Source organism: Pangasianodon hypophthalmus, chromosome 7, assembly GCF_027358585.1.
Source record: "Pangasianodon hypophthalmus isolate fPanHyp1 chromosome 7, fPanHyp1.pri, whole genome shotgun sequence".
Lineage (NCBI taxonomy): Eukaryota > Metazoa > Chordata > Actinopteri > Siluriformes > Pangasiidae > Pangasianodon > Pangasianodon hypophthalmus.
In genome coordinates this window covers 26,255,693-26,278,388 of record NC_069716.1, presented here as the reverse complement: position 1 = coordinate 26,278,388, position 22,696 = coordinate 26,255,693, and the positions used below count along the sequence as shown (strand labels likewise).

General features: G+C 38.8%; 1 protein-coding gene across 19 annotated transcripts in view; it reads right to left on the bottom strand.

The window, feature by feature from the left end:
- The window catches only part of mical2b (microtubule associated monooxygenase, calponin and LIM domain containing 2b), a 61,238-nt gene that overhangs the window by 27,174 nt on the left and 11,368 nt on the right, over positions 1 to 22,696 (bottom strand). For 14 of the 19 annotated variants that reach the window (XR_008302083.1, XR_008302084.1, XM_034306237.2 and 11 more), the window contains exons 3-17: positions 17,082 to 17,289; positions 16,232 to 16,348; positions 15,135 to 15,236; positions 12,433 to 12,588; positions 11,874 to 11,974; positions 10,002 to 10,259; positions 8,891 to 9,006; positions 7,904 to 8,030; positions 7,701 to 7,791; positions 6,219 to 6,366; positions 3,021 to 3,220; positions 2,493 to 2,587; positions 1,957 to 2,025; positions 1,731 to 1,859; positions 77 to 196 (exon numbers count right to left, since the gene is read on the bottom strand). Coding sequence is in view for 17 of the 19 variants with exons in the window: in XM_034306237.2 (XP_034162128.2) it covers positions 77 to 196; positions 1,731 to 1,859; positions 1,957 to 2,025; positions 2,493 to 2,587; positions 3,021 to 3,220; positions 6,219 to 6,366; positions 7,701 to 7,791; positions 7,904 to 8,030; positions 8,891 to 9,006; positions 10,002 to 10,259; positions 11,874 to 11,974; positions 12,433 to 12,588; positions 15,135 to 15,236; positions 16,232 to 16,348; positions 17,082 to 17,289 (2,037 nt within the window). In the remaining 2 variants the exon portion in view is untranslated. Of the gene's footprint in view, positions 1 to 76; positions 197 to 1,730; positions 1,860 to 1,956; positions 2,026 to 2,195; positions 2,334 to 2,492; positions 2,588 to 3,020; positions 3,221 to 6,218; positions 6,367 to 7,700; positions 7,792 to 7,903; positions 8,031 to 8,890; positions 9,007 to 10,001; positions 10,260 to 11,873; positions 11,975 to 12,432; positions 12,589 to 15,134; positions 15,237 to 16,231; positions 16,349 to 17,081; positions 17,290 to 22,696 lie in introns of those variants that run through there. The other 5 variants (XM_053235789.1, XM_053235792.1, XM_026946515.3 and 2 more) reach the window with 2 other exon arrangements.

The following is a 22,696-nucleotide window of genomic DNA, read 5'->3' as shown; positions in this document are numbered from 1 at the left end:
ATACACGTTTAGTGAACTGATGAATGTACCCAGTGGTGACGGCATGCTTATGTGTACAAGCCTAGATTGAGCCTACCTGCCACTTTGGTTTGGGAGAAGAAGGAGGGGGTGAGGACTGGAGTTTGGGTTTAGCAAAGCGAGGGTTTTCAGTCATGTCCAGAGAAACAGGCTTTATAGAACCTGAATCGAACTCCGACTGATGTGCAAGGACCGAGCAGAAACAGAGAGGAAAGATGATAACAAATAACAAGAAACACATGTAACGTGTGCAATGCTACAACCCATTTTCACCCACTGATATGGCACAAGACATCAGTAAAAAATACTGTTTGTCTAGAATGAAATACGAACTGCACCGCAACCTTGTTTTGCCAAACAACTGTATAATTTACCACAAAATCTCACAAAACTATTTAATGTTTCTGCTCAGTAGTGCAATGATGGTAATTGCTACAGAAGTTTACTGTTCAAATGTAAAAACACAAATGACTTTATCAGGGTTTTATTTATCACAGATCATACTTTCATTGCAACTGTTCAAAGTAACACATTTTAGAGGCAACATTATTAGTATTGCCAGGATCTATTTATTCATCTAAAATAGAACACACTCAAGCCCAATCTTAAATCTTAAAATGGATCAAGTTTATGCACATGCACAGACATAAAACAATTCCAGTAATGAACTCTCTCGCCTTTAGCATACGTGAAACCCATGAATTTGAAACCAAATATGACTTAAGCTGCATTCATTTGCTCAGTAATAAATTTGGACAGAGACCTTCAGACAGGAGAAAATGAGACGGGACGGCTGGATTCTTTGTGTAGTGAGACATAGCGCACCATGTCTCCCTACACAAAGAGAGGTATTCAACTAGGATTATAGTCACAGCTAAGAGGCAGATCCTGTCCTCTCTTTTCCTAGCCTGAGAGGATCACTACTGTATGTGCACAACTCTGGAGGAGTTTCCATTTCACCAGTGGAAAGTGTCCTGGATTTACAAATAAATGTTACTGGGACACCAAGCGCCTCAGCTGGCTTTCTAATACCAATCTGAGCATGATATCCAGTTAATGAGATCTGCGAAAGCTATCTGAAGAAATCTGTTAGGTAAGGAATAAAACAACTGGGGGTGTGCTCTTATAGAGGAATAATCAAGGACAACATGTCCTGAAGTGTTTAATTCCTCTTACATCACATCAATTTGCCAATGATTAAGATTTTCTATTTACTAAAGAAAAACATGTCATACTTCCATTTATCCATTTATAATTACTGTTGTGGAATGGCCACCTTTCAATTCATTGACTCATGGCGGTCTCTGTTGCTTTGTATCTCAGAAAGACAATTTTCTTAGCTTGTACATGCTAATGCAATAATTTTAAATCAATATTCTGTATCAAATCAAAAACTTTTTTGGCATGTAGGATAAATAGGAGACAGCCTGTCAAGGCTACAAAAGAAACCTCCCCTGAACAATACTCCGCTTCAGCTCAGGGTTAAGATTATGTGGTTTATTTTGCAATAAATGACCAACTGGCTATTCTTCCTCTATTATATAACCAACTTGGCATCAGTCTTCAGAACTTGCTGTGTGTGTGTTTTTTTTTGCAACGTTTTCAAATCTGGTTATTCTGTCAAGCCTGTATGTTCAGAAAATGACTTATTTACTCAATAAACCCTGAATCAGCGATAATAAAAGGATGGACACTGACTCAGGAAGTGTTACCTGTCGACGCAGGACATAGCTAGGTGCATTCTCCTCAAACTTGGCCTGAAGCTGAGTTGCCATGGAGCGCACTTTATTCTCCTTTTGCTCGCCCTCTTCCACCGCAGTCGAAGTACTCTGTTTGGACAGCTACAAAAGAAACAGACATCACACATGATTAACGTGTACAGGAGAGCCAGTGCACAGCGTGTATGCGTGTAAAATGGAAGACTTCGCTTACACACACCTCTTCCAGGTAGCTGATGCCTTTTCTTCTCTTCTTGTTCAAGTCATTGTCTTCGACCTTTTTGTCGTCCTTTGAAAGAAAGAAATATATAATACCTCCTTGTTTCAAAGGTAAATAGACATCAATATGAGATTTCATGTTTATATGGCAGCCAGATTATTTGCTGTTAAAAATGAACAAATTAGCAAATGTCTTAAGAGGAGTTATTACGTGGAAGGCACTTTTGTGGAACTGACAGCAACAGCACCAAATAGTTGTCAGAAAAATGCACAGAATTTCATGAAGGAGTGAGAAGTGAGACCGGGACTGATTTCTTTCTAGCCCATACTGTAGAGTCATGCCTGCAGAGTCAAGCCATAGCTTCCTCCACGTCATTCCTATAGCGCCATCGATCAGGGCAAATGATATTCAAGCTATTTGTAAATATTACCACCAGCAGTCACGCTTCACACAACTCACAGCTAACAATAAAAACACACACACACAAAGACACAAAATAGCAAGATTAAAGTTCATGATTCAAAAAATAAAGCTACCTTTGGAATCCGCTTCCTGGGCAGCGCGAGGTTTGTTAAGTTGTAAACGGAGTTATTGGGCTTTGATGAAACGTCCTCATTGTTCTCGTTAGTCTCTGCAAATCAAGGACATAAGCTGTAATTCTATTAATCCTATGAAAGTATGATTAACACAGAAATAGGTCTATCAGTTGGGAGCATAAAGGATCATTTCTGTCAGCCTGCTCATTTTCACTATCTGCAGAGTTTTTGCAGAGTTTCCATCCACATGATTTGTCATTGACCAATGGAGTGAATCTGTTTTAGTCAAGATTACATACTGTATATCTCTTAAAAACATAACCTGAAAACATCGTGATATGACACTGCACCTACATTTTTTCTTTTCAAAAAATGACATTGTAGTAAGTTAAAATATCTTTAATATAGTCAAATGTATCTAGCATTTCCTATTAGAGGATTAGAATGAATTAAATATATACCTAATAATCCTATTTCTTGATATTTTAATTAATTTCAAGCTTCTGGAGAGTGCAGATGGAATCCTACCTGAGGCAGGTAGGGAGGAGTTGCGGAACATCTCGTAGAACTTTGACAGGTAGAGCACCATGACGAGTTTGTCGGGCTCCTGCTCAGCCGCCATCTCCTTCCCCGTGATGAGCGGCTGGATGCCGAACGCTCTCTCGGCCACCTCAAATGCGAGCTGGTTGTTCTTAGCGCTGTCCGCTTCATTCAGAGAATCGAAATCACTGAGACGAATAAGAGAAAGACAGTGAAAGAGAGGGAGAGAAAAGGAAAAAAAGACAAGACATAATGCCTTATTCCACTTTAAGTACTGAAACTCCGTTGTATGGTTTAGGCAGCAGCTCAAGATTGCCATCAACAAGTACTGTTTGTGTTTAATTCTTACACACACACACACACACATACACACACACACACGAGAGAGAGACTGCCACTTAAAAAAATCCTGGATACCAAGCCAAAACTATGAAAAAACAAATCATCATTGCATTGATACAATATCAATTTCAAAATACTAAATCATAATTATGAGCTAAAAAAAGTCATACATATGACACAATTCATAAGTTTGAGATACTGCTGGGAATCGTATTTGTACACAAATGAGACTACTCTTCCAGGTTTAATCTCTTAGACAGCATGTTTCTAACATAAGCATTTCTATGTTTCTAAGATCTCAAAATGATGACTTGTAATGACAAAATTAGGACTCGTTATCTTATAATTATGCATAATTATTACTTAGTATCTCAGATTTATGATTTGGTATCTCAATTATGACTTGGTATCTCAAATATGACTTGGAAACCTGAAATTCTAAGTTTGTAGCTCAATTATGACCTAGTATCTTTAATAAATTTGTACCTCATAATTATGCCTTAGTATCTCATAATTGTCTTACTATCTTGAAATCATGATTTAGTAATTCAATTATTACTTAATATCTTGAAATTACAACTTTGTGTCTCATAATTATGAGATACATGTAAGAAAAAAACAAAATGCATAGTTTGAAAGCACCCTCAACACGTGTTGATAAATGTATGAAAGCACTACAGTAGAGACATCATCAAGCACATACAGAATCAAGAACGGATTTGTTATTGTTTATTAAACTAAAATACATATAGCTGTTTGATAAATGCCTTTCCATCAGTAATTTCTTGCAGCTAATATGGTTAACAAAACAACTAGTCATTCCTACGACTCTTGGAGGGAAATAAACTAAAGCCCCAAGTTCTATTAGTTCCTGTTTCAGCAGATTCTTTTTTGTTGTATTTGCAGTGGAGAAAAAAAAAAAAAAAAAAAAAATCCAAAGAATAAACTTCCTCCTTCTTCAGCGTAACCAAGCTGTGTATTTGTGTGTATGCAGACAATGACCTTTGTAAAAAAGCGCTATACAAATAAAAATGAATTGAATTGAATTGAATTGTATGCGTGAATCATATCTGTGGACATCCATGGCAAACACTGGCCCCTTCTAGACAAGGCACTGTGATATTTAGCAGGCAACATTTGTACTCCTGAGATAAGCTGCCGTAAGAAAATGTTGGGGAAAGCTGAAAATGATGGATATGGAATCACATGTCTAAAGCTGAGGTGATTAAGCATGCCAACATTCATTCTCTCTCACACACACACGCTCATTATAAAAGATAATTAAATCACAAGATTTAAAGCTCCAAAACAAAAAGTCTGAAATGAAATGTGAAATCTGACAAGGTAAGTGTTACATATCCAGTCTTTCATACAACTCGTCTGTTACAGATGACGAACATCTTCCTTGTTTTCATTTCCACCAGAACACACAATGAACTGTGCTGCTGTGTGGTGTGTGACGGGGAAGTTAGGGAAGGAACTGGAAACCAGTGAACCACTGTAGAGGAGGAAGTGGTCAAAAAAAGCTCAATTCATGCCATTGTGCTTAAAAAAACCAACCAAACAAAAAAAACTTCGAAAAAAAAAAAAATACTCCGTCTGTCTGATTAAACATGTGTGTAAACAGTGACTGTGATGGCACAAGAGCTAACAGATCAGTGGTGTCTTTTCTGTGTGACGTACATTTGAAGCCAAGTACTTTTAAGATTTTTAGTGTGTGCATGTGTGTGTTTCGATCAGTCAGAATGAAATACATTCTTTAAATATTACCTGAATTTTCACAATATTTGCGTACAGTATATGAAAACATTGTTACTTTTCCTAAATATTCAGGCTAATAATGCATAATTTATTCTGTTCATAATTTATTCTGTCTGTCTTATGGTGGTGGTAGCATCATGCTGAGGTGTCCCTGGTTACCAGTCATCAGAGTCCTGTTTGTGACATATTCTTTCTATTTTTTTTTAATGATTATAATAGTGATCTTCGGGATGTTCAAAGTTTGCGATTTTCTCCAATGGTATTGTATTTAGTGCATCAGGTTCTACACTGCCATTTTGTTAAACCCTATTTATATGTATTTAGCATATATAGTAAACAGGAAGCCATGAGGGTGTATTTTTAGGAGGATCCCACGCCATAAATGTAAAATGGAGATAAACATCAGTGACAAAGAAACATCAATGCTTTGTTTTAATTTCCCATAAATTATTCGCCTACTGTAGTCTTCCATGGTTGATGTGAGATGTAAAAGCACTTCCGCTAATGTTTACTGTATAGGCAGTATAACATTATAGGCACAATAACATTTGAATTCTAAATATTTGAAGTAGTATTTGAGTAAGCTTTAAAAGGAATTTGACAGTCATAGCGGACGTCATGATGCAGGTACAGCAGGTAGCCTCACGGCTCCACCGGGTCGATCCCGAACTCGGCTTAGCATCTGTGCAGAGTTTCTGAGCATCTTCTCCCCGTGTTCGAGTGGGTTTCTTCCAGGTTCTCCGGTTTCCTCTCACCTCCCAAAATCATGCCAGGAGATGAATTGGCAAAGATAAATTCCCCCGAGGCAATGTAAATGCATGTGTGAGTGACTGACTGGCATCCCTTTCAGGGTGTATTCCTGCCTCACCCTCAGCATTCCCGGGATAAACTCCGGATCCAGTGTGAGCCTGACTAGGATAAAATACTTACTGAAAAGTGTGTGAATGAGAGAGTGTGAGAATCATAGTGTAGAACATTAGCTGTTGGGAGGAGATAAGCATGCATGTACATGCTTTTCTGTTTCTCATTGTTAATTGTGTGAGTGTGTGTGTGTGTGTGTGTGTGTGTGTGTTTCTCTCTCACATGAGGTCTGGGCGTTGGTGGTGGATGAGGGCGCACAGGGCGAGGCCGCTCCTCCAGGATGTAGTGAGGTCAGTAACATTTACACCTCTGTAGCCTTGCGTCTGCTTCTGACACCACAGCAACAAGCGGCTGGGCCGCACCTCCGATTCTGACAACACACACACACACACACACACACACACACACACACACACACACACACACACACACACCCCTTTTACTATATTTGTGAGCATTGACTTGCTAAATATTGCTATGCCTACACCCACCCCTAACTTTATCCTCAGGACTTATAATTCTTTCACATAAAGTTGTACTTTTTATAGGGATTAAAACACACACACACACACACACACACACACACACAGCTTCACTACAGCTCAATTTACTCTGAAAAGCCGGCACGAGTTTAGAAAAGCTCAGTAATGCAGACATAAAAACCACATGGAATTCAAAACTGATACAGGTATCATGTGCGCACGCCGAGGTGACGTCCAGTAAAATTTCAACACGGGGTGTGGAACTGTGAAAAAGCTATTATTCATTTCCACACTGCCACACTAGGAGCTCCTTCAGCATAACCATTCAGGTAGGAAGAGAGACGTGAATTTAGCTCTGCTGGGACGCGATACGAACACTGCCACTGCTGAGAGACGTGGCAAAAGATACACAACTCTGCAACTCTCAGTATTTTGAGATGCTTAGAGCAGAGGGAGACACGTCACTCGCCCAGGCACCCGGGATTTTTACTCCTGTTTGTCTGGCACGCAAGTAGGATCAGTATGTGTAATTATTAAAAACATTTCTCTTTTCGTGTGCCTACAGCTGAAATCTTAAACTCGCACTTTAATTCTGTAGCATCCCCCCCATCTCTGTCTTTATTTATTTATTTGATTAGTATCTTAGAGGTTTTGTAATCTTCCTTACTCAGGGGGCTGGAAAAGACTGGAGTATAACTGACTCGAGTAATTTATATCATTGTTATTTTTTTTAATGTCACTTTGTGTTTAATTTCCACCTAATGCACTTTGCTTTGCCTTTGCGTATGAAACGTGCTGTATAAATAAACCTGCCTTGTCTAAGAGTTAGAGAGTCAGAGAAAGAAAAAAAACCCCACCCAACTGACTTGAAATGTGTGTTTAAAAATAACAGGTTCCAGTTGCTTCATATATTTTATACAGGAGCGCCACATTACTAGCATGTCCTTATCATCATTATTGCATTATTGCATTAACTAGACAACTAGCTCCTAACAGGTTTCCAGGAATGAAGCTCATTGTAGCGCTCACATGCCTGAAGGGCAAGCAGTGAATTTATGAACTGTTCACCTCGGCAAGTCCATACATGTCTGTTATTTGAAAAACAAATATATTTTATGGAAGCTGACCAGTGTGTGGACTTTCCAAGTTAAATAAATGATGTAAAAATAGATCTCCCGAACACCTGTTGGCTGTAGTGGATGATTTGGGTAACCTGTCTCACCTTTCCTGGAGATATTGACAGACCTGCGTGTAGGTCCACTTCGCTCCAGCGAACACGAGTTCTGCTCCCCGTTGATGTACAGATGCCGAACCTGGTGCGGCGATTCAGTGAAGTACAGACAGATGATTAGAAGAATGAAGAGACACAAATGACACACAAACACGGTAGGGATTGAGTGGTGTGTTGGTTAGGGTAAGCTGCACCTGGTGCGGTCGGACACAGGTGGAGTTGAGGTTGGGGTAGCGAGTTGCAGGATCGATGGTGTACTGCTCGACGTTCTTACTGATGTTTTCTGCTGTGGTTTGAGGCAGCAGCCTGTAGATGCTCTCCCTAGCACGTACAACACCATGAACATCTTTGTTACTATCAACTCTAAAATGGAGGATGTCTACAGAGATGAGATTTTACATAATACTTCCCAAAAAAGCTAAAAAAACAAGATGGATGCCTTTTTTTTTTTTAAACTGCCAATGGCTGGTGAGTTTTGCTAGTTTATTACCAACCAACTTGAACATGATGGTAAGCAAAGCAGATTTCAGAAGTCCAGAAGGCAAAAATTCCCAATTCACAAAACTTCGTCTACACTTAAGACTTTCATTTTCTCATGAATTCATTTAGAAAAGTTTACAGACATTTCCTCCTTCTCACCACCATACCACTAGCCACAGATTAAATGCTAAACAACTTTTTTTTTCTTGCTGTTAATCTTTTGGTCTTGTTTTGGCCACATTTGTTTTGTAAGAACAAATTTCTAGTGTGAATGCATCTTTGGAAAAGACCAGGTCTAGAGATTTAACTCACAAGCTGAAGAAGACAGTGACAAGAAAAGTTGTTAGAAATATGATGAAACTGAGAGAAACTGAGACTCAAAAAGCAAAGAAATCTGTTAGAAAGTGGAAATACCGTGGAAAATTTGCTATAAATGAAGAAAGTAATGATATTACTACTGCTATGAGGAAAATATAGTGATTCGGGACAGTTTATCTAATAATCAAGGCTATACCAAACCACGAAAGCCCCACACACACACACACACACACACACACACACACACACACACACACACACACACACCTACTTAGAATTACCATTAGCATTCACGTCTGACTAGCACTCATTTCTCTATAAAATTCTAGAGACACTTGCTTATTTTTTTATGACAAAAGTATCAGCTAGGGTGTTACTCTGACCTCTCGGACAGCACCTCCAGAGGGGCTCTGCCCTGAGCCCAACCCTGCACCATCCACACTGTGTCAAACGCAGCCAGGAAGCCTCGAGCACATCCTGTCCCCATGGGCCAAAAGGGCTGAGGGACAGACAACACAACACATATGACATATAAGCAGAGAAAATCATTATGCCTCATGGCAGAACGGCAGGAATCTGTTTAATGGACGTTATCCATTTATAGGTAAATGTAACTATAAATGGATAAAACACATGAAAAGTGTGATTGTTGGCAAACTGCTATGTTACCAGAGGAATTAAACACTTCAGAACATGTTATAGGAAAATAATCGACTACCAGTGACTCTGCTTCATCACACTACCCCATCGCTGATTACTTTCCTATAACCGCACATCCCCAAGTGCTTTATTCCTTCTTCTTAAAAAAGAATTCTGTTCTGCTTTGTTCATTAGTAAAACATGCAGTTCATTTACATTTTAATCACGTAATTTAAAATAATTTAAAAAATGTTCTGTACGATAATTCTTTTTATGACATAATACAGTATAGACGTTTATAGAAATAGTTTGGCCAAAATCAAAATTACAGCTAATGTAGTCAATGAGCCAAGACATGTTGTGTGTCCAAGATCTGGTGTTTAATTTTATATCAGAGCTACGGTCTGGTGTGTAAGAGACGCTTATGGCTTCCAGTTTAGCAGTGAGCTAACTGCATGTCTAAATGAGTTAGCAGAAAAGTCTGCATTACAAAAAATGTTATAATTCAACTCATTTCTAACACACATCTACGAAAAACTTTAAACCCCACATCTCCTGTGCAGAGCGGAGTGATGCCAAACTATGTGATGTGATGCTTTCCGCCCCAGATTTTTACATCAGCAATGACAAACGAGTCTGTTTAAGATGACGGTGTAATGATTTATATATATATATAATTGGTACAATGCTAAACTGGTAGCTATAAGCTTCCATTACTTGTTAGCTACATTAGATTCAGTTTCAGTGCAACTTCAGATCACTGCTAATCAGCTAAATGTGGAGATGATGTTTAGCCAAACTGTTCCTCCTGCAGTTTAAACAACCTCAGACTAAAGTCAGTCATTTTATCCGCACCTCCAGAAGGCTATCTCCAACCAGAGCCACCAACAGCTGGTGTCCGTTCTTCTCCCTTATGAGCGCGGCGTTTTCCGACGCATACATGCAGGTGAAGTCGAACATGGCCACGTCAGGCTGTCCGTAGTGGTTCATGGCGTAGTCCAGCGACGGCAGCTGGTAGTTGGTGCCGAAGTCAGCCGCCTCCCGGGCGTAGGAGAGCAGAGCCTCCTGATTGACGTTGTCACTGTGCAGGAGTCGTTCTGTCTCTATGTAGTCCTGATAGAAGAGAGGAAAAAAAAACAGCAAAAGGCTTTGGCTTAAAGGCAATGCATTGAACACATTTTCATTCCCCATACATTATTCTGAATTATGTGGACAGACTATTAAAAAAGGTTGTGGGTCAGGCAACAAAAAAAAAAAATTTAATCAGGCGTGAAACTTCCTTAAAGATCATTTATCATTAAAGCCTCCATGAGTGATCAGCAAATTAATCTTTTCTACCACTGTTGTATCATTCTTCATCATCTCTGCAGTTTTACGATTAATAGGTGGGGATGTAATTATAAAAGGATAAAAAGTATGACAGATGATTCTTTAATTAATAAAAAAAGATGAAGATGGAGAAGGTATAGCAGAATAAGATGAAGAATAAGATGGTGAACATAGCAGAATAAGAAGATGGAAAAGATATAGCACAATACAAAGATGGAGAAGATACAGCAGAACAAGAAGATGAAGATTAAGATGGAAAACACATAGCAGAATAAGAAGACATTATGATGAAGATACAGAAGAATAGGAAGATGGAGATGACAATGGAGAAGATATAGCAGAATAAGAAGATAAGGTGAAGGAGAAGATATAGCAGAATAAGATGATGGAGAATAAGATGGAGAAGATATAGCAGAATAAGAAGATAAGATGAAGGAGAAGATATAGCAGAATAAGATGATGGAGAATAAGATGGAGAAGATATAGCAGAATAAGAAGATAAGATGAAGGAGAAGATATAGCAGAATAAGATGATGGAGAATACGATGGACAAGATATAGCAGAATAGGAAGATGGAGATGACGATGGAGAAGATATAGCAGAATAAGATGATGGAGAATAAGATGGAGAACATATAGCAGAATAAGATGATGGAGAAGATAACTGAGAAGATATCGCAATAATAAGCTGCAGAGACAAAAGAAAAAACAAAATGGGCCTTTTTTAAACAATTTATTGGACATATTGTTGTCCACATGATTTCCTGAAAGTAGATTAAAATGTATTTGAATAGTAAAAATAGTGAAAATAGTAAAAAGTTCTAACTCTAACACATCTATTAGATCTATTTTGCTAGAACTGTTAGCAGCGCCTCAGCAAAAATACTGTCCAGTGCAGAAATGTCTTCTAGCATTGTGACACGGTAATGTGTGTGTGTGTGTGTGTGTGTGTGTGCCATATCAGCCACTCCTAACTGTAGACCATCAAGTGTGTATGGAAAAGCACAGCAGATGGAATTCAGTGATCTTCCTGATAGAGTTTCAGTCAATAAAGGAACATCTTCATCACCCTCTAATCTTCTCAGTGAGCAAATCATCCCATAGACATGAGAGAATCCTGGAGCCAGAATTACACACACACACACACATGCACACGCACGCATGCACGCGAACACACACTGCTATAGTGATTGATTCATCCCAGAGGGGAGAGTAATAAAATGTGGCCAGAGATGCCACAAGTCCCAAAGCTCTAATCCCGTATAAACCAGAAACATACACAGACACACACACACACGCACGCACACACACACACTCACACCATTTGCGAAAAGAAGCTCCTATATGCTTTCTGTATATTTCAGTATGAGTGCAGTCTTAATTTAAAATCTCCACTTACGTTAATAATAACACCTTTATCCAGCAAACTCTGCTTCTTCGCAGTCATGACGAAGTAGTGTGTGTTGTCCTTGTAGTACACAATATTCTCCAAATCAATCCCTGTTTAAAAAAAGACAGAAACATTACTGTGTCTATTCATGGAGATAATGGTTTGATATTGTGGGATATAAACTGATGGCAAGAACACAAATATCTTGACTCATGCTCCTGACTTTAGATCTACAGAATTTCCCATCTAATTATCACTTGGGTGTCAGCACTATAAAAAATAAACTGATAAACAAGACAGTAGACTTGAATGATTCATTAACTAGGACATAAATCATTACCCCTCATTTGATTATCAGAAATAAAAGAAATTAAGAGCAATTCAAGTGCTGACCTTGATTCAGATAATTCATAAGTCTGTTTATAACTACAATGAATTAAGTTGAGCACAGATGTTTAAATCACATCATGTAGTATGTAAATGTAATTTTTTTTGTATGTGTAGGACACATGAGCTGATGAACAGGACAGAATGAAAGTCGTTAGATATTGAAAGGTTGAGAACTCACCCGTCTCGTCCTTAAGTTCCAGGAAGAACTTCTGGTTGAAGATGAAGGCCACGCCGCTGATCTCCTCCACTTTGGCCTCCGCTGTGGTGTTGCGGTTCACAAAGTTGGCCGTGATGGCGATGGCCAGCTTGCCTCGAAACTCCTTCCTTTTGAAACCTGGAGCCAAGAGGAAGCAGAAAAAGCAGTAGAATGAGAAGGGGAAGAAAACATGAAGAAAAAGGGAAAAAATGAAAAAGAAAAAGGGGAAAAAGAAGAAGAAACAAAATATATAACAGAACAAAAAGCAACAAAGACAGAAAGAGAAATGAAGAAGAAACCAAACAGGCCTTTTAGCAAATTATTGCCTATATGATTTTCTGAAAACAGCTTAAAGGTGCAGCTGTTGATTATGAAAAATAAACTGGAAGATTTGTGGTACAAAACAAACAAACAAAAAAAACAAAACAGTAGATCGTGGCCTTAGCAAAAGTACACTAAGTCTGAGAAAACCTGCTTGGAAAACAGACTTCCGACCCGGAATGCTTGTTTGTGTTTGGATGTGCCTCCTGTCAATCACTTTATAGACACTCTACAGGCCACTGTAGATCTTGGGGGCGGAGCTTCATGAACATGGGTGGGAATCATGGGGGGGGACACTAATCTTACATAATGCACTTTTCATATGTGAAAAATGCTTATGAAAACTGCTTATGTAAAGCTTTTTTTTAATGATCTATTAAATCATACAGCACTGAAAAACATTATAAGATAAGATAAACTTTATTGATCCCACAGCGGGGAAATTCACTTATCACAGCAGCTCACAGACAGTTAAATTGCAGGAAGAAAGAAAAGGAAGGGAGAAAGAAAAGTTAAAACTATAACTATATATACACCTTAGGAATAATAAAAGAATAAAATTATATAAAATTTATAAAACATTGCACATTTGTACATCACAGTAATGTGGTGTTGTAAGAAATAAAATTATATAAAATTACAATTATTATAATTATACTGTAATGCGGTTCATTATCATTATCAAAATGAGTTTAAAATGCATTTCCTTTAAACATTTTTTCAACAAGTTATATACTTTTAAAACTATTATAAATTGGCATGTAAATGTGCATGTAGCTCTAACCAACAACAAAAACACGTATATCGTGTAACATTAAATATTATAACTGATATTTTGAGCTCACTTCAGAGGTTTCATGTGGCGACAGTGACGCTTCAGAGACACCTACGCCACTCGAGTTCCTTCCTTACCGGGTGGGAGAGTTAAAGACTAAACCAGGATGCTTTAAAGAGCGTAATTACAGGTCACTATAAGCCTACAGGCTTAATTTATCTCCACAAAAAGACATCGCACTGCCCTTTACTGCGGTGAGTGAAGTAGCCATACACATTAAACATGGCACTGATACAATATCAGTATCCAATAAAAAAAAAAAAAAAACACTAACACTGGATCGGATATCGGAGTAAAAAAAATATACACATATCAGATCCTGTAACAAGCGGCAAAGATTAGAATTGGAAAATAAATTTCTTCTTGGAAACGAAAAGGTTTACACATAAAGAGACGTGCTTTTCTTTTGGTAGGGTTCAATTTACTACATTTATATTTTATTCTATGTAGGTGATATTTGTGTGAAAGAGTTTGATTGACATGCTTCATTATGTGTCATTCTATAATACGAAAGAATGGCAGTCGCTGGCAAACTGCTGTGGTATAAGAGGAATAAAACACTTCAGAGAAGAATCATTTCCCATTCAACAACTTCCTGTAACAGCGTGCTCTGTCATGTTTCATATGTTGCATCAACGATGTACTACAACAAAATATGTAATACATTTATATACTATGATGACATCAGTTACATGTTTTAGCCAAGTTGCATCTCGACTATTACTGTTACATGAAATCTTTCATTAGGAATAATTAATTTGATTACATTAAGGAACTCAGTGTATGGTGAAGTGAAACTTTTCTCCGTCATCTCCACGCATCCAGCTTTGAACATACCAATTTCAGCAGCTTCTCCTTCTATCAGAGAAGATTAATTGTTCACATGCTCCAGGAAGCGACCTTCTCAAATTCCCAGAATGGGCACTAAATGTTGATGAGGTGAGAAACTGTCAACACACTGTGATATGACTTGACATTTCTTTAAGCTCCCACTGGATCAAATTAGCAATCTTTACAATCATGATGTCTCATTTTGTGGTTCTTGGAATATTCTGGAACTCCTCCACAAACAGGAAACTCATCTATGCATAGATCTATTTTATCTGAGGAGGAAATTCATGTGAAATAGGAGGGTTTTGTTTATTTAGAGATGGCCTAAATATCTGCATAAAAGGCACAGGCCTACCTCCTGTATTTCTCAGTACACAGGGTTAATGTAATTGAGAACGATGACTATAATAGATTTAACTGTCAAATTCTGCAAACGACAATATTCTATTTTAAGCGGACTGTATAAACTGCACAGTGTATTAACTAACAGAATCAGCAAAGCCCAGTTGAGACCCCTTGCACTCTGATATGACTAAGGAGAGAGTGTGTAATCTTTATGCCCGATAACTTCACCCTGACCTGTTAGATTCCAGTAGCAGGAGCAGGCTCATAATGACTTTCGACTGGCCAGGAAATCTAGGCTGGAGGCTTATGGTGCTTAAATTCACCTGATGGAAGTCTAGCGCGTGTTGCTCACCGTCTAGTGTGCTTCTCCGTCCATCTGCTCCTATTAACACATCGAACTTGTAGTCAGAGACGGGGTGACTAGCGGGATGCATTTCTGCTCTCCATCCAGGCCCTGCATCACACACACACACACACACACACACACACACACACACACACACACACATAAATATATAAATGTATAAATGACAATATGAAAAGCAAAACAGATCAGACACAAAAATGCCTGACCTCTACAGTTCTCGAAGCCTACATAGCTAGTGGTTCTGCACGGACCCTGATGGCGTGCGGTCTATATATAGCAAAGCTGTAAACTTATCACCTGCACACTATGCAAGCGCTGAGTGGCAATGACGCGAAAACCTTCTCAGTATCATCATTAACCAGCCACACTATGTTCCTGTGAAATTTATATAGAATTCTTCAAGCCAGGAAACACTATAGTTAAAGTAGAACATACTCTTGGTCCCTGATCTGGTTTATAAAAGCTCCTAAAACAGACTTCTGGACCGGGTGTATCCTCCTTACACAAAGGATATACATAAAATCATCTTTTTATTGTCATGTGTAATTGATATTACAAATATAGCTTTGATTATAAAGACTATTTTGAAATGGTACAGGGAGTGTATGTGCAATTTCTTCATCCGTCTGCCTCTGCTAGGTCCTCGACAACATCGAGTGACTCTGACTCAGTAGAAGAAAAGAAGTCAGGAAAACAAACATGCTGCACTACACTGTATGGCCAAAAGTATGTGGATGCCTGAACGTCACACTCGTCTGTAGTTCCTCCCCAAACTGTTGCCACAAAGTTAAAAGCACACAATTGTATAGAATGTCTTTGTGTGCTGTAGCATTAAAATTTCCCTTCACTGGAACTAGGAGGCCCAAACCTGTTCCAGCATGACAATGCCCCTGTGCACAAAGCGAGCTCCATGAAGACATGGCTTGGCAAGGCTGGAGTAGAAGAACTCGAGTGTCCTGCACAGAGCACAAACTTTTGGCTATATAGTGTATGTTTGGACGCGGGTGCTGACTGGCTGGCTAAATCACGCCCGAGTGCTTGTGCACCGTTATATTTAAAGAGTAAAGGTCTAATCTGCTTACCGTCATTGTCCTGCTCTTCAGGTGGCTCCTGCAGTTTAAGGAACTCGACGTTGACGTGCACCTCCACCCCGACGATGAGACTCACCTTCAGCAGGATCAGCTGCAGCTGACGAATACCTAAACACACAAGAACACCACACCTAATAAACAACACATCAGCATCAGCTGATGAATGTCCAGCAGAAAACCTGGGATAGTACCCTTATAAACCATAAATTATTATATTAACGGCTCAGAGGTGGGCGTGGCTGTCTGCTGACTCATTATTATTCAGACACGAAAGCGGAGGATGTCGCCAGAGTATTGCCAGCCTACAGATACTTTCTGATTAGACACAGGCTGCTTGAGAAACCAACAGATTTGCATTATAGTGTGCCAGAGGCATGATATTTTTGCATCTTGTTTGGCTGTGGGGGGGGGGTGTGGTCTAGTCTCTGCACGAAAATACAAAAGAGCCAGTCACAAACAGGTCTTACAGACTCAATGTTAAAGAAAACAAGAAGTGAAAGAAAAGAATTATAGAAATGAACTAAATACCATAAATGAATTAAATACAGCACCGACACCAGTGGCGTTTTATTCACAAATTCTTTCCTGTAAACTTTCAGATTCATAAGTATTGTTTACTTTTAGGAGTGTGGAAAAAAAAAGCAAGAATTAAAACTAGGAGAAAGGATCACGGGAAAGTAAGCTTGTGTGTGATGTACACAAAACGGCACATAATGGAAAAGTTCAAGGGGGGTGAATATTTATGCACCACTCTATTTCCAATTGTACATTCTTCAGAAAACTACTGTGCATCGTTTTCTTTCAATGTATACCTAATTATACACAGGCAGTTTGCACTTACTGATATGGTCTATGGCTCCGGCGCAGAACTTGCCGTAGAACTTCTTAGCACCGAGGTTCCTGAGGTCGTGGATTGTGTAAGGCCAAAGATGGAGAACATTGTTCCTGGAGAACGAGTCTCTCTTCTCGATCACCACCACTTTGGCTCCGAGGAGAGCTAACTCTATGGCTGTGCGCAATCCACAGGGGCCTCCGCCGATGATCAGACACTGCGGAGGAACGAACAAACGGAGGAAAGAACGAGTAAATCGAACATGTTGGTTCAGTTCGTTAATGTTCAAGGAGGTCATAGAAATGTAACAAAAGTGTTGTAACACTTTCACAGTGCTATTTTCTTGGAAAAGAGGGAGTAAGAAGAGGAGTGGTGTCATGTTAATTAGCTATTCTCTTTTTTTCCCCTATAAAAATGACTCGACAGCTGCTTGTTTTCTAGTAATTCAACCTTGGAAGCGTGTACATTGTGCTAGATCATAATTTTTTTATTTGCTTATACCATTTTAAATATTTTTCTACAATAATTGATAGCCAAATCAATATGACGTAGAATATTTAAACATTTAAATCAACCTAAAGAGGTGGACAAATCAGTTTCAACCCTATTGACTTTCTCTGCTCAGGGTTTAATTAAAGACTTATTGTCGAGGGTGAAAACACAATACATGACATCCTAATCAAAGATATCAGGATAGATTAAAGCTATGGCTACATGGACGATTTGAGTACTCATTTTCGTTAGTCTGCATTAATTCACTTAACTAGCTAACTCACCCATCATACTTTGGGATTAAATTACGTTCGCTCCCACGGTCCAGCGAGGATAATTAAGTTTCCAGGCAACCAAAACATGAGGCTCATCAGCCCATTAGAGTTTTCACTTGCTCAGTGATCTAGCTCATGACTTTTTCATAAATTTATCTACTCCTGACCTTAATATTTTACAGCATAACTCTGGTTACACATTAAGCTTTTTCTTAAATAAAAAAAAGTTTAAAACTACAGCGTGTTGTACCATTAAACATTCCACTTCCGATACAAATTACTATTAGGGTTGCCAGATCATGTGGAAAATATCCTTCGTCCTATTGGTTTAGAGTAATTAACCGTGTGCAGATTGATATTTAGTTTAGATGTAATTTCTCAACAGACCAAAATAGTTTGTAGTAGAAATGGCACCGATCCAAATCACAGTATCGACACTGGCAAAAAATGGTGGATCGGATATCAGAGAAAACATAACAGATATCAGGTGCTGTAACAAACAGCAAAGATTGGAATTGAAAACATTTCAAAGCTTAGTAGTTTTTAAAGAAAACAATACCAGGTAGGCTTCGGCTGTTTGGTGTGATGTGTCAAGGTTTCAGTATCGAAATCGGAAAAGAAAAAGAGTATCATTCTGTCTCTTGTTTGTAGTCAACAAGGAACATTATACAACAATTTGGAGTGAAAACAGCCAATCCAATCTGGCAACCCTGGATTCTACATAAACATCTCCTCTGTGTGTGCATGCATTAAAGAAAAAAATGCTGAAAATGTTACTGGGTTAAGCCAGAGAAAACCTCATTCTTCCGTGCCAACCTGATGTGTAAATCTGTTTTTTTTAATTCTTAAATTCGAGATATTCACCTAAAATTGATTAATAGTTTACGTAAACAAACAGGCAATTTTATATTTGCTTAGACAGACTGTTTAAGGGAATGAAAATGATCTAGATATCCCATAAAATTAAACTGTGATAAACACTGTCCAAAATGCAGGGGAGAAAGAATGACTTCTGAAACGACATGATCTCGGTTATGATCATGTTTGAACACAGATCAGCTCAGGAGCTTGTGCCAAGTTGAGACGTGTCTGTGTTTGTATACACTATCAAACTTGTTAAATGGGTTCACCTTTGGACTGATCTTTGCACATACTACACAATCATTACACAAGCAATCTTTCTTGTATTTGAGTACAAGAAAGTAAGACTCAATCTTACTTTGAGTATTTTATTATTAATCCACCATAAAATTTACAGTATCACAATGTAAACCCTTAAAAGGAGTCAAGTCTTGAATGCAAGCCTTAAATGGTGTGTGATTAAAGCATGAGTCAGTAAGTGATGTTCATCTTCCGGACCATAACAGCTGCTTCACTGAGTCCATAAAGTGTCAATAAGCATGCCGTAAACACCTGAGGATGTGCTGTCAGGGGAAAATAATAAACAGGGTGCTGTGATGTGGTCTGATGCAGAACCTAATATAAGACGGTGATCCATCATTATTTGTCATCAGATGGGTGTGGAAGCATAAGAGTGTTGCTGTACATACACACATTTAGACATGACAGCTGTAAGGGCTCTTGACCTACTTATGATCTGCATATTGACGTTCATGTCCATGTAGGTCAGTATTCTGACATAAGCTTTTGGGGGAAAATCTACGCTTCTGAGGAAAGACATGGAGGCCGTGTAGCGTCTAGTGTGTGCTCAGAACATCAGTTACGGACGAGTCATAAATTCATCAGTGCATGAAGAAAGATGATGATCACCATCTGCGATATCACCATATCCCAGAAACTACCTGGCACAGGCAGACACAACTTTTTAAATGTCAAATGTGCGTCATGTCTCTTTTTCCATTAAGCGTCCATTTCCATTAAGCTCAGTATAGCAGTTTCACTATGAAAGACAAGATGTGGTGCGTAGTGTCGCTATCTCTTACTTCCAGGGCTTCCAGTAAGACGCAATATAAACAAAGATAGCATACAAGGCACCTACACTGGAGGAAGCTTTTCTCCTTCACAGAAGCCAAGATATTTCCTTCTGCTTTTCCTGGTGGCAACAGGCTCAGACAGTCAGCGCAGCCTTCTCTATCCCCAGCCACAGACTCCAGCTCCTCCTAAGGGATTCCCAGATATTCCCCAGCCAGCTGTGATATGATCTCTAAAGCGGGTCGTGAGTCTGCCACGGGATCTCTGTCCAGTGAGACGTGCAAGATACAGATCTTCCAGGAGCCGACAAAGGGTCCCGAACCACGCCACATCAAGCGGCTCCTCTCAATTCTTTGAGGACCAGCGGCTCTACTCAGATTCAGCGTGACCCTCAGAGCCAAGCTAAACGCTGAGACACATCAAAGTGTCATTAACGAACTAGTAATGACTAAAAGAAACCAAAATCTACCCATTTATGGAAAAAAGTAGTGCATCATGAGTATCTGCTGAACTTTATTGACCAGGCAAACTCATAATACACATTACACCCAAACAACTACCCTGTTGAGACTGAATTAAACCTAGTAACCCATTAAATCTTTATCATATCTCTCCCGAGCAATAAAACCTGCCCGTCTCTCTGGCAGTCTAAGCTTTGCTTTCTGTCTCTTATCACCTCATATGATCAACGCTTTGAGAAAAGCTCAACTCATTATCAAAGCTTTGAGAAGACGTCACACATCCACAATCAAGTGATATTTGTCTCTCCTATAAATCAGTGTGGGGACTTGCATTTAAAAAAATTATTATTATTATTATTTTTTTTAAATGCAACATCTCTATCCATTCATCATGAAGTCAAATTCATTATCAGAACAGAGAGGGTAAACTGTGAACTACTTCAATTTTTTTCCCCCATAAACATTTACAGGTTCTGCTATCGGATCCACTAAAATACTTTGCTGTCCAAAAGTGGATGACCCCAGAGTTAAAAATAGCTGAGAAATTAATATACAGCAGACAGCACAGACTGTAATTGCATACCTACAGTGTGCACCTATACCATGTTGACTGCACCTGATAAACTGCAAAGTTCACTGCCAAACTGCAAAAGCTACTCATTACCCAGTACCCATAAAAGGTAGCAGCAGGTAGGACTAAACCAGGGGCTCCCAACGTTTTTGGGCAATCGATCCCAAATGGACATTATGGATTTTCTGCGACATTTTCTTATTAGTAACATACATTTGTGAAACATAAGTGACTGAAAACCAAACAAATATTCCTTGCACTGATTCACCAGTCTAGAGTGAAGTGCTGTGTTGTTATAAGAAAATAACCCACGCCCGTGTGGTATGATGCGGCTCAGTGTGAAGCAGATACCTGACGCATGCCTTCGTGTGCGCAAACATAAGCAGCCGTAAGGTGTTCACACACGCTTGCTTAGTTTATGTTTATTCACTAGATGACACATCAGAGCCAAAACATCCCTGTCCATCAGGTTTCCAAGTCAAACTATGAAAACGTTTAGCAATTTCACGCTTAACGATGTCAAATACACCAAAGAGCTGTCTCTCTTAAAACTTTACACTGTCATTGTAATTGGTGTCATGAGCTTAAAAACTCTGACCTTACATTCAAAAGTTTTTACTAATCTAGAAAGGCTGGTATGCAAAACAGGCCTTTCAGTAGGTTGGTAGGCAACATGAGAGGTTTTTAAAATTCAAACACTAACTGTAATAGGAAAATCGCTTAGTGTGAATATTCAATAATGGTCAAGAATAGTATGATTTGCACGTCAGGTACGTTATTTGAAAATGCTGCTTTGTTTAGTGGAATTTAGAAATTTTCCAATTTTATATCTTAACTACGCTACTGCAGCGTGTCAGCGTCGTGAAAGTACTAAAATAGCAGGTACACTCTCAATTTAAATGTGGCTTGTTTGAGTGTGACTCCTAGTAACATTTCAAAATATTAGAACACACAATCCTTCAACATTTCTAATATCAATTTGTAAAATGAATGAAATAAAAAAGGGAGACATTTTGAGAACCCCTCGCCTTAACATTCAGGCACTGCCTAACTTACAAACTCTGTGCCGTGCGCCAGAAGATTAGGTTTCTTTTGCAATACATGGTTTTTGCCACCATTTTAAGATCTGCACAATCAGCCAGTGTTCTCAGGCAGGTTCTAATCCCGGTCTTTCAGTCCTTGTGCACTAGTGAACTTCGCTGCTTGTTGCTTACAAACGAAAGCATTCAGCTTAGACCATTACACTGTTATCAGCAACTTTCACCAATAAACTGTTAGCAATCATGTTTATCTACAAACAAAGACTAACAAGCTTACAATTCCTCATCAGCAATGTACAGCTCAAGTACAGCCTCAAGCAGACTAAAATGAGCCACTGAGAAGTCAGAAAAGCCACTCTTGACCTTCTGACCTCTGACCAGTACAAATGTCACTTCTGGTAGCAACCTGCAGTGACGCCACTGATTTGAAAACAGCATTCTTTCCATTTCCTGTGTATCCATGAAGAAAATACAAAATGCAATGATACCAAAATGTCAGATGTGAGTCAGTTAAACCCTGACAACCTGATTTGGCTAACAAATGGAGATTATTTGAGTTATTTGACTTCCTGTTTACACTGTCAGGGCTTCAAGACGGCGATTTTATTGACGAGGTAACATTAAAGACAGAATGTTTTTGTTACAAGTAACGGAGTTCAATATCCAATTTTACTACCAAAGCACATAATAATCTCAGTATCATCAGACTTCAGCAGCTTTAAGAGCAAAGTGGATCAGTCTGGATAAACAGTTTGACTAAAGGCTAAAATTTTTATTTTACTGGTTAATAGTTCTACATTAAATCGTTTAGATGCTTTAACAGACTTATAGGAAAGGAGAATATGACCATTTT